Here is a 13,530-nt window from a genome sequence, read left to right as displayed (position 1 = left end):
ATTAACACAAAGGGATATAAATAAATAAATAAATTAAGAGGAGATAATAAATCCTTAATCAAATTCATGCATTAACTAATAAAACACAAACAGTATTATATTTTTTTTAAAGTAATTAAATTCAATATAATTTTATATTTAAATTTAATTAAAAAGCTTAATCTATGAAACTAAAAAACTGTACCGTAAATTTCACCCTAATAATAATATATGTAGCACATGATAGCGCTATAATGATAGTAAATACTTATTATTTATGTTGTACACATAAGACACATATATACATAAGATTGGAGTAACAATATATAGCTGCAAGTTAAGGCACATAGCTACCTTTGGACTGGGGGGGAGGGCATGCATGGCGCCCCCCCCAGCACCAATAGCGTTTAACTTTTATTTTTATTTCTTTATTTATTTTTATGAGTATTCTTATTAAAATTAAATTTTTTAAGAGTATTACCTTTGGTCCAACAGTTCTAAAAAAGAAGAAGAAGAGTTTGGTCCCAACAGCCCACCAAATCACCTGCTATCTCTCTTCCTCCCTTGTTATTAATTAATTCTCTAATATGTACCTTTTCTCTTCAAAAACCAAATTAATTAGTTGATGTATACGTGAAATTAGCACATCCAATCAAGAACAACTGTATGACAATTTTAATTGTAGCACATAGAGCCTAAATACGTATACATTATTCTTTATGATATATAGATATAAAACACACATGTAGCCAGACAAATTATAAAAAAAGAAGACGAACACAACAGAGATACATGCAAATTATAGCAATTCTTCCTAGGAGGAGAAGTTTAAGTAGCAATGGTTGCCACTTGAGGCACGTCAACAGGGTACTCATGAATCTCATTCATCCAAACATTACTCTTCTCTTTAGCTGGATCAATGGTTCGTAATGCCTGCCACACAGCACTGTTACACTTGAATCCTGATCCGAACCCAATTTGCCATACCCTATTGCCTTTCTTAATCCTTCCCTTGGCTTCGGAATAAGCCAATTCATACCACAGAGAACTACTAGAAGTGTTCCCAAACCTATATAGAGTCATCCTTGAGGGTTCCATGTGCCATTTAGTGAGCCCAAGGTTCTTCTCTAACTCATCTAATACACCCCTTCCTCCCGCATGTAAGCAAAAATGCTCGAATGCCAACTTAAAGTCTGGGACATATGGTTTTATCTTCATTTGAAATATCTTTCTTCTGATTAAATTCATGACAAATAGAAGTTGTTCAGACACAGGCAAGACCATTGGCCCTAATGTTGTGATGTTGGTTTTAAGAGCTTCACCAGCCACAACCAATAGGTCTTTAGAGAGTAAAAGGCCAACTTTTTTGTTTTCATCTTCTTTTTGGTAGACACAATTATGACACTTATCATCTGCACCCTTGTGAGTACGTAAAGTGTGAGTGAGTTGATACTTAGAACAACGACGATCAGAGGGTCGGTTTGATAAGAGAATTGCAGCTCCACCCATGCGGAAAAGACAATTTGTGATGAGCATTGAGTAGTTGTTGCCTCGGTAATACTGGCAAGTCAAGATTTCCAAGCTCACCACTAAGGCGTAGGTGTTGGATTGTCCCTGTTGTGAAGAAAAGGGTTAAATAAAACTTTAATATATTTCACAACGTTTCCACACACATAAAGGTGTTAGTATTTCATATATGTGTGTGTGAAAATGAAATAATAAATATTAGATTCGGTCTTTCTCTATTATTGACCAACATGGTCTCCATGCTTTCTCATTTTTTGGGCGGCATTTTAGCTTGGAGAATGATAGGTGAGACACATACAAAAGTATTTGTTTGTGTAATTAATTCAATGTGTAATAAATGAGTAATAATGGAAGAGAGGAACTCCCCCTTTTTTTTTTTTGGCTGGGTGAAGAGAGGAACTCCCCTCTAATTTTATTAATGGCACTCCGTCATTCGAGGTAGATATTTTATTTCTGAATTTGACATTACATAGTGTTACATTATTAAAATTTTAATTAATGTTATACTAGATACACTACTAGATTTTAAAATTTTAATATAAATCATGAAATAGAGTAATTTCAAGTAGAGAGCATCTTAATATGGTTTTCATATATATCATAATATTTGTTAAGATGTTTTACATGCCATTACAAATTGAGTCAAAATATCAAATTAAATTAATTCTCAATTAAAATTAGTGTTTATTAACCACACTAGTTGTATTATATAAGGAAAATAAATAAAAATTGATTAAAAATAATAACCGAATGGGATTAAGTATCATTAAAACAAATAAGAAAAATGTTTATAACATTGTCTACAGAGTTAATATTAATGTATCCTCAATAAAAACATGTAACTTGCTTACCACTTGGCATTGGCTGTACCCCTAGACCTGTGATAAGTAAAACTGTATGGTAAAAAGCCTAGTTGTAGTAAGTTCTCAGATCTCAACTAAAGTTTTTTTTTTTATTTATTTATTTATTATAGAAACACACACATATAGGAGAAGGTAGATAAGATAAAAGGAATATATTCATACACCAACGCCAAAACTGTATGCGGCAGTTAGTATTGCGAAACAAGTGATAAACCCATTCTCAATATCACACCCTACCGATATGGGATGACTTGACAACACAAAGTAAATTTTTTTTTTTTTTTGAGAAACACACATATATAAGTGCTGTATAAATGTATAATAATTGCATACTTCAGTTTTTCTGTCTAAATAATACTACATATGTGTCTATCTAAAAATAAATACTACAAATGTGTTAAGAATAATATACAAAAGTACATAATGATCATAACTTTTGTTTATATTATAGACTTAAATAAAGAAGAAATTATTATTTACAGACCCCTTGTATGCATTTTTATATTTTTTTTAACCGTGTTATTGTTTCTAAATTAAAATCATAGATGTGAATAGAACTGGATGTGATATTAAGGATATGAATAAGAAATAAAATTAAAAATTTTTGCATAAAACACGTGCAAATAATATGTATATATTTGAGAAAAAAAATGAAAAATTGTGCAGTTGTATATGGTATGTATAATTGTATATACCTGTAGCAAGCGTTTGGCAAGATCTATAGAAATTAGTCCAGCACTGCAGCCCATTCCACCAAGATTATAGCTCAAAATGTTCCCTCTAAGCTTGTACCTGTTAACAACCATGGATGACAATGATGGTGTTGGATTGAACAAACTGCAATTCACAACAAGAATCCCTATATCCTTTGTCTTCACTCCGGTTTTCGCCAATAACTCATCGATCACTCCAAACATCACCATCCCTGCCTCCTTCCTTGCTTCATCGAAGCTCATGTTGATTGGGACCTCCAACAATGTTTTGGCTATATATGTTTTTTGACCATACCCTGACCTCTCCAAAATCTTCTTTTGAAACGCCAAACTTTCATCCGTGAAACTCCCAGTAAGCTTAGTCGCTTTCATGAAAGTTTCTTTGCTACACATTAGAGTTTGGTCGGGCTTGTAACAAGAAAAATTTACTAAATAAACTTTTCTTGGACGACTCATCAAGTAAAGGGTTGCTAGGATAACTACAATCACGATGCATAAAGTCACAACTACAAGATTGGGCATAGTGTGGTTGGAGAAATGGACCAAATCATCCATAGAAAGATGAGTCAAAGCTATGGTACTGAGTGGCACAAGTAAGAGATACATGGCATTAGAGATTAAGTAGTGATAACCAAACTTCACGTACTTAAGTATAATAGAATTTGATTTCTTGTTTTGGTTTTGTTTCTTCTCACACTCCATTGTTTAACACAAACGCAAACTGACCAAATCTCTCTTCGTTTTTGTGGGTTCAGTGGCCTAGAAATGAAACTCTTAGACACTACTTAATTTGCAAAATTAGAAATTACTCGAAGAACCAAGCAGTTCTTAGGTTTAGAAGAATTGCTTCAGATTTGAAAAATGGTTTAGGAGAAAAGAGCAAGAGAGTGATATATGCAAACTTAGATGGAAATGTGTAGTGTTCAGGACGCGGTTGGAGTAATGTGGGAGCCTTTATAATCATTAAATAGCGCGTTACACCCCCATCTAATAACAAGAATAACGTTAAAAGATACAATAAATTTTAGTGTATATATCAATGTGCTGTATTAAAGGAATTGTCTCAGAACTTCTCCCTCTGCAAATAGTTAAAAACAGCCAAAAATATTAAGGAATTGGGACTGCCAGCCGCACCCAATCACATGCTCATTAATACCCTATTTTCACAAAAGAATGGGGCTTCTCAACACAAGTGTGTCCAACGTATTCCTAGGTCAATGAGAGTTTTCAATTGAAAGACGAGTTAGAGCATGGGAAAAAGAATACGACTTCTCAGCACGAGGTGTGTCGAACGACTTCATGGGTCAGTGAGAGTTTTCAATTGAAAGATGAGTTAGAGCATTCCGGCCCATTGGCTAATGCAAAATCTTGTAACTAACAAATCACTTAAAACCCATTACATCAGCCTATATCTATTACTGTAGCAATGATAAAGAATATTGTAGGAACATTCATTTGATTATATATTTTATAAGCTCTCAATTTTCTCATCTCTCTTAATCAGATGATAGCTTCTCTCTCTCACCTTCTTTCTCTCCTCTCAAAAGAAGAAAATAATAATAATAAAGTATGTGGAAGAAAGAGAAAATATACTGTTTTAGTGTGATAGATTGTAAAAAAAGGATGGAATATGAGGTGTGTTTTTAAAGTATTAATGTAAAATAAATAAAAGTGTGTTTTGGTAGTGCAAAATGCATCTATTTTTAAAGAAGCCAATGAGAATACTTTTATGGACTTATGGTTTTTTATTTGGGACAATTATTATAATCTCTCCTAAGATTTTCTGTTATTATCTCAACTTCCATTTAGTTTGGAATAAATCACTCAACTTCCCTAAAATACAAACTATTTACATTGACTTCCACTGAATAGTTGAGAAAGGTTAAAAAAAAAAAAAAAATCCTAAAATAATATTTTAAGAAAATCTTGAAATTCCTATTAGAGGGGGTGTCGTGGATGATAATTTAAAAAGTTGAGGATGAAATAGGAAATTCAAGATTCTTTAAAGCCCCTCAATCATTTAGGAAATGTTAACGTAAATAGTTTGCATTTTAAAAGAGTTGAGTGTTTTATTTTAAATTAGAGGAGAGGTGAGTGTAGTAGTGAAAAATCTCAAGGGCAGCAATACAATTTTCCCATTATAAAAATCTATTGAGGCACATTGGTATTGGAGAGTGTTGATAGGGAGTTTTACACTAGATATATCATTAATGAATTTAAGGGGGTGTTTGGTTCATCAATTTCCATAACTCATATCTCTGTTTCTATAACTCATAACTCAAAAATGGTGGGACCCATAGTTAGAAGTCCGTTTGATACCACCATAACTCTGTTTCTATCACTTAATTATTTGATTTTTGAGTTATGAGTTTGTAAGCGACTAAATTTCTCGGTTTGGAAATAAAATCGGAAAGTGAAAATAGTTTCACAAATGCGAATTGTTATTGATGATTGTGTGGTACAATTCTCTGTGATTACAAAAGATTGATCCTCTGATTCGATCTCCTTAAAAGACTTGTTGATTGGATTTGTAGTAATGTGATTTTGATTCGAACACCCAATGTACTTCAATTTGGCTGAAGAATGGATTGAAGATCTTTGGAACAGAATTATAATGAATATCTGGCTATGAGCTTGTTAGAAATTCTTTGTTCTTCGTGTTCTTTGTGTTCTTCGTGTTCTTCGTGTGTTCTTCGGGCGTTCGTCGTCTTCGAAGGTTTGTTGTGGAATTCTCCGGGGCTTTAGAGGCTTGAATCCGTGGAGCTTCACTGATTTGTGGTTGTTTGAGGTTTCTGGAGGCTTTTGAGCTTGATTCCAGTGAACTTTGAGATCTAGGCAGATAGTTTGGATGATTCTGCTTCGAATGTTCTTTGTATTTGAAGATTTGTGGTGGAAGTTCTTCGGGGCTTTAGAGGCTTGAATCCGTAGAGTTTCACTGATTTATGATTTGTTGATGTTTTCGAACCTTTGAGCTTGATTCCCGCAAACTTTAGGATCTAGGCAGATGATCTGGATGATTCTGCTTTGAATGTTCTCCGATTTTGGGGTTGAAGTTCTTGAAGTTCCTGGAGGCTTCAGGGCTTGATTCCAGCAGAGCTTTTTCCCTTCTGAATCCTGGTCCTCTAAATGTCTCAGGAAGGCTTCTATTTATAGGAGTTTTGGGGTGGGTGAGCGACACGTGGCGGAGCTTGATTGGTGACACATGTCACAGCTTGATTGGTCCGCTTAAGTCATCGCTTACACGTGCGAGGTTGCTTGAGTCATCGGTTGCTTGAGTCATCGCTTACACGTGCGAGGCTGCTTGAGTCATCGCTTACACGTGCGCTGATGCGTGATTAGCTCTTGCATGACATTTGGCAAATTTCTGTTGGCTTCTGAATAGTGATAGCAAAACCTAGCAGCAATATATGGTGTTCTGTAATTGGCTGTATTTTGTGGACTTGGTAATGTGACGTGTCAGCTTGTGATAGGTCGGGAATTTTCCCTCTCTACAAATGCCCCCTCGAGACTCGTTCATGCACACAGTTTCAGAGTGTGGTGTGGGAATGAGTTTCAAAAAAATGGATTTTTGGTACTTGACTATTTAAGTGAAGTAGTTGAAGGTAGTGGAGCTGTTGAAGGTGGTGGAGCTGTTGAAGGTGGTGGAGCTTTCAGAAGGATGAGATAATTTCCGAAGAGTAGACCTACCCATATGAAAGGCTTTGATGAGACCGAAAAAGGGCCTGCAAGTATTTGAACGTACTTGCGTGATGGAGCTTTCTTAGCAGAGATTAAGTTGAAGTACTTTCAGGAGAGTATTTTGGATCGTTGGCGGCGATCACAAGATGTTGAAGATGGGGAAGATGAGAGAATGGTGGCTGGGTACAGCATGCAGGGTCATGGTGCTAGCCTCGTGTTCTTAAGAACTTCTGGTGAAGTTATTTCAGAAGATCACGAAGAAGACGGAGATGAAGCAAAGCAAATGGGCAAAGCATACACCACCATGGTGCTGGCCCTGTATGCTGGGACCCTTCTGGTGTAGATGTTTATGGGAAGTACACCTTTGAATATGGGGCTGACTGTGTGTTGCATGGGGTCCGGCGGTGAGTCATAGAATGTGCCTGTGTAATAGGACCATGCCGACGGACGTTAAGTTGAAGTAATTTCAGAAGAGTACTTTCTGAAATTCTTCAAGCTGATTTTAAGTTGGAGTAATTCCAGAAAATGAGTTTTGAGGTACCAGCAACAATGACCTTTGGGTCCCGGAGTAGTGGGGACATGGAATAAGGCTTTGATGACCATTTACCGGCACCAAAGGCTGAATTCTGATGAGCTGGCACCTTGGAGGTTGTTTTAAGTGTTGATGGAAAACAATTTGTAGGATACCCCAACACTTTTTTACCATCTTCATTTACTGCCATTTGTTGGAAAAGCACAGAAAAATGAAAGATGGAGCTAACTTGTGAACCTGGTTTGGAAACCAAACAAGTTGCTGTTTGTTCTGAACCTCTACCTTTGCTGTAAGACCAAACAACTTGAGAAGGACTATAGAGTTCCCAAAGCAGTTAGGAAGCTCCTTGAGCTAGGGTACGAGAGATTCAGTTGGCCTTAGATCTCCTGATTAGGTAGATCTGAGACTACAAGGAACAATGATATAGGCTATGTTATGAGAAATTTTATGGGCAAACGTAGTTGTTAAGTGGAGAAACAAAGTTTGTTTGGATCTCAAAACTACAATGATGTTGTAAAGAAGGTTTCGACCGAACCATGAGAAGGTTGATCTCAAACCGATTATGAAGCAAAATTGGTTGCTAGGTGTTGAGAATGATGAGGCCATAGTGAGAAATGGCTATGTAAAGAAGGACTCGAAAATCTGAAAGAAGCAACTCTTCATTTCATAATTCAGTGTATTTTTTTTTTCTTTTTTTTTTTTGGATGATTTTTTGATGAACCCGACCCTCCTATTTATAGTAGGGAGATGAAGAATGGTAGGTAGGTAGTTAAGAATGGTAGTTGAGAATTTTTGGTGAGAATGGTAGGTGAGAATGGTAGGTGGAAACGGTAGGTGGAAATGGTAGGCACCGAACGGGAATGGTAAGTTGGAGACTGGTAGGCACCGAACGGGAATTGCAGATTGAACTAATGACCTAGTGTAATTTTAAGACACACTTGTGAGAGTTCATTTGTACTTTGAAAAAGCAGTCTTGATGAAGTTTGGAGAATAACCCTGAGGGGATCCCAATTAAATGGATGAATCTTAAATTTTGACCTTAGGAGCTTAAACTTTGGACACCATCAGTACTTCAAAGATGTGGGTTTGATTTGTGATCACCAAGTCCAAAACAAATAAGTGGATTTCAAAATCAGAATTTTTGTGACAGTCCGAATAGGACAAGCTTTGCTCGAATGTCTTGATTCTTGGTCAAAGTTCGCTTCAAAGCCAACAGTTGTAGAATCACACTATTTGAGCAATTTTGGATTCTCAAATGACGAAATAGACCCCAAATTTGGAATGTACACGAAAAGTTGAGCAAGGCAAGTGTGGCTTGAAAATTTTGACTTTAGGTTGATTTCAACATAAAAGTCAACTGTCTTGGAATTTGAGCCATTTGTGCAATTTTCGAGTCTCAAATGATGAAACGGACTCCAAAATCGGAATGTACACGAAAAATTGAGCAAGACAGGTCCTTCTTGAAAATTTTGACTTTTGGTCAAGATTCTGTGCAAAAGTCAACTTATTGAAAATTGAACAGTTTGCACAATTTTCGAGTCTCGAACAAAGAAATGGATTCCAAAATTGGAATGTACTCGAAAAATTGAGTGGGACAGGTCCGTTTTGAAATTTTTGACTTTTTGGATAAGGTCAAAGGTCCATTTGGTCAAAGTATTTTCTTTCTCACTTTCTTTCTCTTTTTTTTTTTTTTTTTAATGCGATTCGGATCCGGGTCGGATTTTCGGGTCAAACCAGGTTGGTCTAGACAAACGGGTCAACCGGTTGTTGGATGATGACGTCATGGCGAGTGCACGCGTGCGAGAGAAATTCCGGCGCGTGTGAGCGCGTGAGCAGATGGGGCAGCGCGTCTTGCTGAAAGCAGCCACTGCCGTTTTTTTGGTAGCGCGTGGCAGCGCGTGTTTAAGTTTTTGGGCCTGAGATTTTCAGGTTTTGTAGTTTTAAAGCCGTAAAAGACCATGGTTCAGTCAGATTTCCAAAATTATGGACAGATTTGCACAGATTTGAAGGATTAGGCCGCGGGTCGTCGTGAGTTTGTGGCGGCGCATGGAGGCGGATGCGGCCGTTTCTGGGCTTGAAATTTTTGGGTTTTGTAGATCATGGGCCGATGAATCTAGTGGTGGCACCTGTTTTGTGAAGATTTTCTCAGATTTGTGCAGATTCGAACGAAAAACTTCGCGAAACGTTTGGGAGTTTGTGGCCGCTCGTGGCGGTGCATGGTGGCTCCGTTGCTGAAGATCTTCCTGGGTTTTGTTCATCAAAGTCCTTAGAAGATTTCTGTGGGTTGATTTTTTGTGAAACCTTGTCAGAAATTGTAGAAATTTAGAGTGGAAGACCGCAGACATTGTTGAATTGGTTGCCACTTTGGTCTACATTGGTGCTTGCCGTTCTGACAACGCTTGACAATCCAGGCAGGGAGTGGTTGCAGAGTAACTACTGAGTGTCTCTGCTGATCTCAAGGAGTTGGTGGCAGTTGGCTCCATAAAGGAAGAAGCTTCTGTGGATCCCTATATAAAGCCACTCAGGCATGCACTAACTTGTGCAAACATAACCTCTAAAAAGAATACGTAATATTCTGTATGGTGAAACCATGCACGCCCTTCTTTTCTTTTCTTTTTTTTTCTTTTTTTTTAAATTTATTTATTCATTTTCTATTATTTGATAATAATAATAATAATTTTTTTTTTTCTTTTTTGTACACAGCTATCATGACGCTCTTTTTTAAAGATTCGAAGATTGGCGAAGAATCAGCTTTGTTTATTTATAGAAAAAAAGATGGCAAGGATGCGAAGGCTACGACTTTGATTGTTCGTCCACCCATAATTGGGAGATTTTCAGAAAAATGGGGTCAGTTTTGTGAAATGATCTTTGGATTTTCACAAATTTGGAAGAGAAGGCCGTGGGTGACAATTTGTCTATGATGACTTTTCCGTTCTTTTTTGCAGGCGGCTCTGACAAGGCGGCGCTTGTATTTTGACTTGTGAGTCTTGAGGTAGTTGATGAGTTACCGTATGCTGTATGTTATCTTGCATTTCAACATTCGGTGCAGATTTCTTTGATTTTCAGTGCATTCGGGTTGCAAAGGCTGACTTTAAACATTTTGGTGGCAGCATTTTTCCTCTTTTTTTTTTTTTTTTTTTTTTTTTTTGTCTGTTACTCAGAAATTCTCTATTATAAAGCCACCCGGGTTCATTAAAGACAAGCGCTTGCAGTGGGTAGTATCTTTAAGGGTAGAGAAATTAGTAGAGAATATATAATATTATATTATATATTATATTTTTTTTTGCTTTGTTTGTACTAACAATTTTTTTTTTTTTTTTTGACAGGCTAGTGACTGAAATTGAAGCAAACATTTTTTTTTTTTTAGACGTGCCATGAGATTTTCTTCTGATAAGTTCTTTGTTGTTGCTTGTTTTTGTTATGTAGCATGCTTTCCTTGGCAATTGAGCTGCACCAATACTTATCTTTTCAACGTAGCCATTTCAAGAGTCTTTGCAACGTAGCCGTATCAAGAGTTTTTACCATGAAGCCATGCTAGTATCTGTCCTTGTATTGAAGCTGTGCCAACATTCAACTTTGTCATGGAGCAACGTCAACATTTCATTCGTGCCTGCACTTGTATTGAAGTCATACCATCATTTGCACTGAAGTCGTGTCAACATTCATCCATGCCATGAAGCTACGTCAACACTTTATTTGCGCCGAGGCCATGAAGTCATGTCAACACTCCATTTTCGCTGAAGCCGTGCCAACGTTCATTTTTGCCATGAAACCACGACAACACTTCATTTGTGCCAAAGCCATAAAGCCACGTCAACACTCCATTTGCGCCGAGGCCATGAAGTCATGTCAACACTCCATTTGCGCCGAGGCCATGAAGTCATGTCAACACTCCATTTTTGCTAAAGCCATGAAGCCACGTCAACACTTTATTTTTGCCGAAGTCGTGCCAATATTCATGAAGCCATGTCAACACTCCACATTGCCATTGAAGTTATGTCAACACTTTATTCGCCGAAACTGTGCCAACATTCATATAAAGCAATTTTCAGAGACAACATCACTCGGACATCAAGGGCGTATAGCACTGTAGCTAGACCTCAAGATTTCAGAGATGCCAACAAGATGTTGAAAATGCAAGGAGATGCCAAAACTTTGAAGTTTCAAGAAGAATGCCGCCAAGACTTTGACATTGCATGGACATGCCCTTGGAGGAGAGAAAATGCAATACCAACTTCAGATGCCAGAGGAAGGTGACATTGTCCAACTTTTGGAGACATGATATGAAGCTGCACCACTCAGAAGGGAGATGATGCCATACCGACTTTGGATATATAATCTACCATCATTCCGGAAGAAATTGATGTCATTCAGATTTCAGAGACATGATGTGAAACAACACCACTCAGAAGGGAGATGATGTGGTTCTAATTTCAGAGTTATGAAGTGGCACAACCTAGAAAAGAGACGATGCAGCCTAGAGATGGAAGGTACAAGGAGATGCCCCCAGAAGATAAATGATACAAAGTATTCTTCAGAGATGTAGGAGGATGGCCACAGAAAATGAACAACGCCATGAAGACCTCATTTCAGTCTTCATTTTCTACTGCGTCGATCTTTGATCATCCTATTGAGCAATGCCTTACCAACCGAAAGGACCTTAAAAGCGCCTTGATGACTCTTGGAAAACTCCTCAAGTTTGACTGGCGATCCTTCTTCTTTTCATGTGACTGAACTTAGTGACAAGTACTAAGCTGCCTACGTACCCCGGAGAGGGATCAAGTCATCACGTAGTTCAACAGATTTTTTTTTTTATGATCTTTTTTTTTCTTTCTTTCTTTCTTTTTTTTTTAGTGCGTGACTGAACTCAGCAAAAGATACTAAGTTGCCTACGTACCCCGGAGAGGGATCAAGTCATCACGTAGTTCAAATGATTTTTGTTTTTGATTTTTTAATTTTATTTTGTTTGTTTTTCTTATGTGTTTTTGCAAAAAAGGGGGCGCAGTGTGTAATAGTGGGTATCACCACTGATCGAACCCGAGATGGCCTCAAGGGTGACATGGGCGTCCAACCGCTACGCCACACTCGCAATTGTTGACATGGAGTGGGATTAATTTCTCCTTATTGGTACGCTTTGAAGGGTAATGGGAAGACATCATGTACTCTTGCAGCGCTACAGTGGGTAGTTTAAGCTCTTACCGAGGAGCAATCCTTGATTTTCAAGCATAGAAGCGTTTGAGGAACTTCCCATTGATGGGGCCGATCCTTACACCATCATTATCAATCAACTTGTAAGCTCCATTGGTGTAGACTTCTTGCACAACATAAGGTCCATCCCATTTTGAAGTGAACTTATTGCCTGTACGATGAGTTGTGATGATAGGTCTTCGAACGGTGAGGACTAAGTCACCAACTTGGAATGATCGTGGCTTGACTCTTTTATTGAATGCACTTGAAAGACGAGCTTAGTAGCATTCAAGGCGTTGTTGGGCCTCGAGCCTTTTTTCATCAAGCGCCTCTAATTCTTGCAACCTGAGCTTGGCATTTTCTTCTCCAGTCAATCCTTCTTGAATGGCAATCCGTAATGATGGGATTTGGCGTTCTAACGGAAGGACGGCTTCAACTCCGTAGACAAGAGAATAGGGCGTTGCTTGAGTAGGCGTTCGAAATGTTGTTCGGTATGCCCATAATGCTTCTCCGATTCTTTCATGCCAGTCTCGCTTTGTCTTGGATACCACTTTTTTCAACAAACTGCCCAGTGTTTTGTTAAACGCTTCAGCTAGTCCATTTGCCGGGGCATTGTACATGGAGGAGTTGTATTGTTTAAATTCAAACTTCTCGCATAGCTCTGTCATCAGCCTATTGTAGAATGGTTTGCCATTATCAGTTATGATATACCGAGGGACACCATACCGATAGATCAAATGAGTTCGAATGAAATTGACCACCGTTTCTTTCTTCACTTCCCTAAGGGGTACAGCCTCCGCCCATTTTGAGAAGTAGTCAGTTGCGGCCAAGATGTACAAGTGGCCACCGGATGACTTTGGTAATGGCCCTATTGCATCAAGACCCCATGCATCAAAAGGCCAAGAAGCTACAGTTGGGTGTAGAGGTTCTGGCGGCTGATGGATGAAGTTCGCGTGATATTGACAAGCTTCGCACTTCTTAGCGCACTCCATAGAATCTTGTACCATTGTAGGCCAATAGTAACCCATTCGTTTGATCCTATAGTGTAACT

At 37.9% G+C, this 13,530-nt stretch overlaps 1 protein-coding gene across 1 annotated transcript; it reads right to left on the bottom strand.

Annotated features, from left to right (window-relative positions):
- Positions 1-626: 626 nt before the first annotated feature.
- Positions 627-4,043, bottom strand: LOC115958553 (3-ketoacyl-CoA synthase 11-like). Its single transcript, XM_031076978.1, has 2 exons — positions 3,065-4,043; positions 627-1,593 (listed from the first exon to the last, which is right to left on the bottom strand). Exons 1-2 carry the CDS (start codon positions 3,782-3,784, stop codon positions 808-810), a joined length of 1,506 nt encoding a protein of 501 aa, XP_030932838.1. The 5' UTR covers positions 3,785-4,043; the 3' UTR covers positions 627-807.
- Positions 4,044-13,530: the final 9,487 nt, after the last annotated feature.

The sequence above is a fragment of the Quercus lobata genome, chromosome 8 (genome assembly GCF_001633185.2).
Source record: "Quercus lobata isolate SW786 chromosome 8, ValleyOak3.0 Primary Assembly, whole genome shotgun sequence".
Taxonomy (NCBI): Eukaryota; Viridiplantae; Streptophyta; class Magnoliopsida; order Fagales; family Fagaceae; genus Quercus; species Quercus lobata.
Note: the sequence above shows the minus strand (reverse complement) of the source record. Positions and strands in the feature narration are given on the sequence as shown.

Excerpts from the sequence above, each read along its gene's own strand:
- LOC115958553 (XM_031076978.1), bottom strand. The coding sequence starts at position 3,784 with ATGGAGTGTGAGAAGAAACAAAACCAAAACAAGAAATCAAATTCTATT. Across the intron at positions 1,594-3,064 it reads TTGCCAAACGCTTGCTACAG|GGACAATCCAACACCTACGC; the intron begins GTATATACAATT and ends TCTTCACAACAG.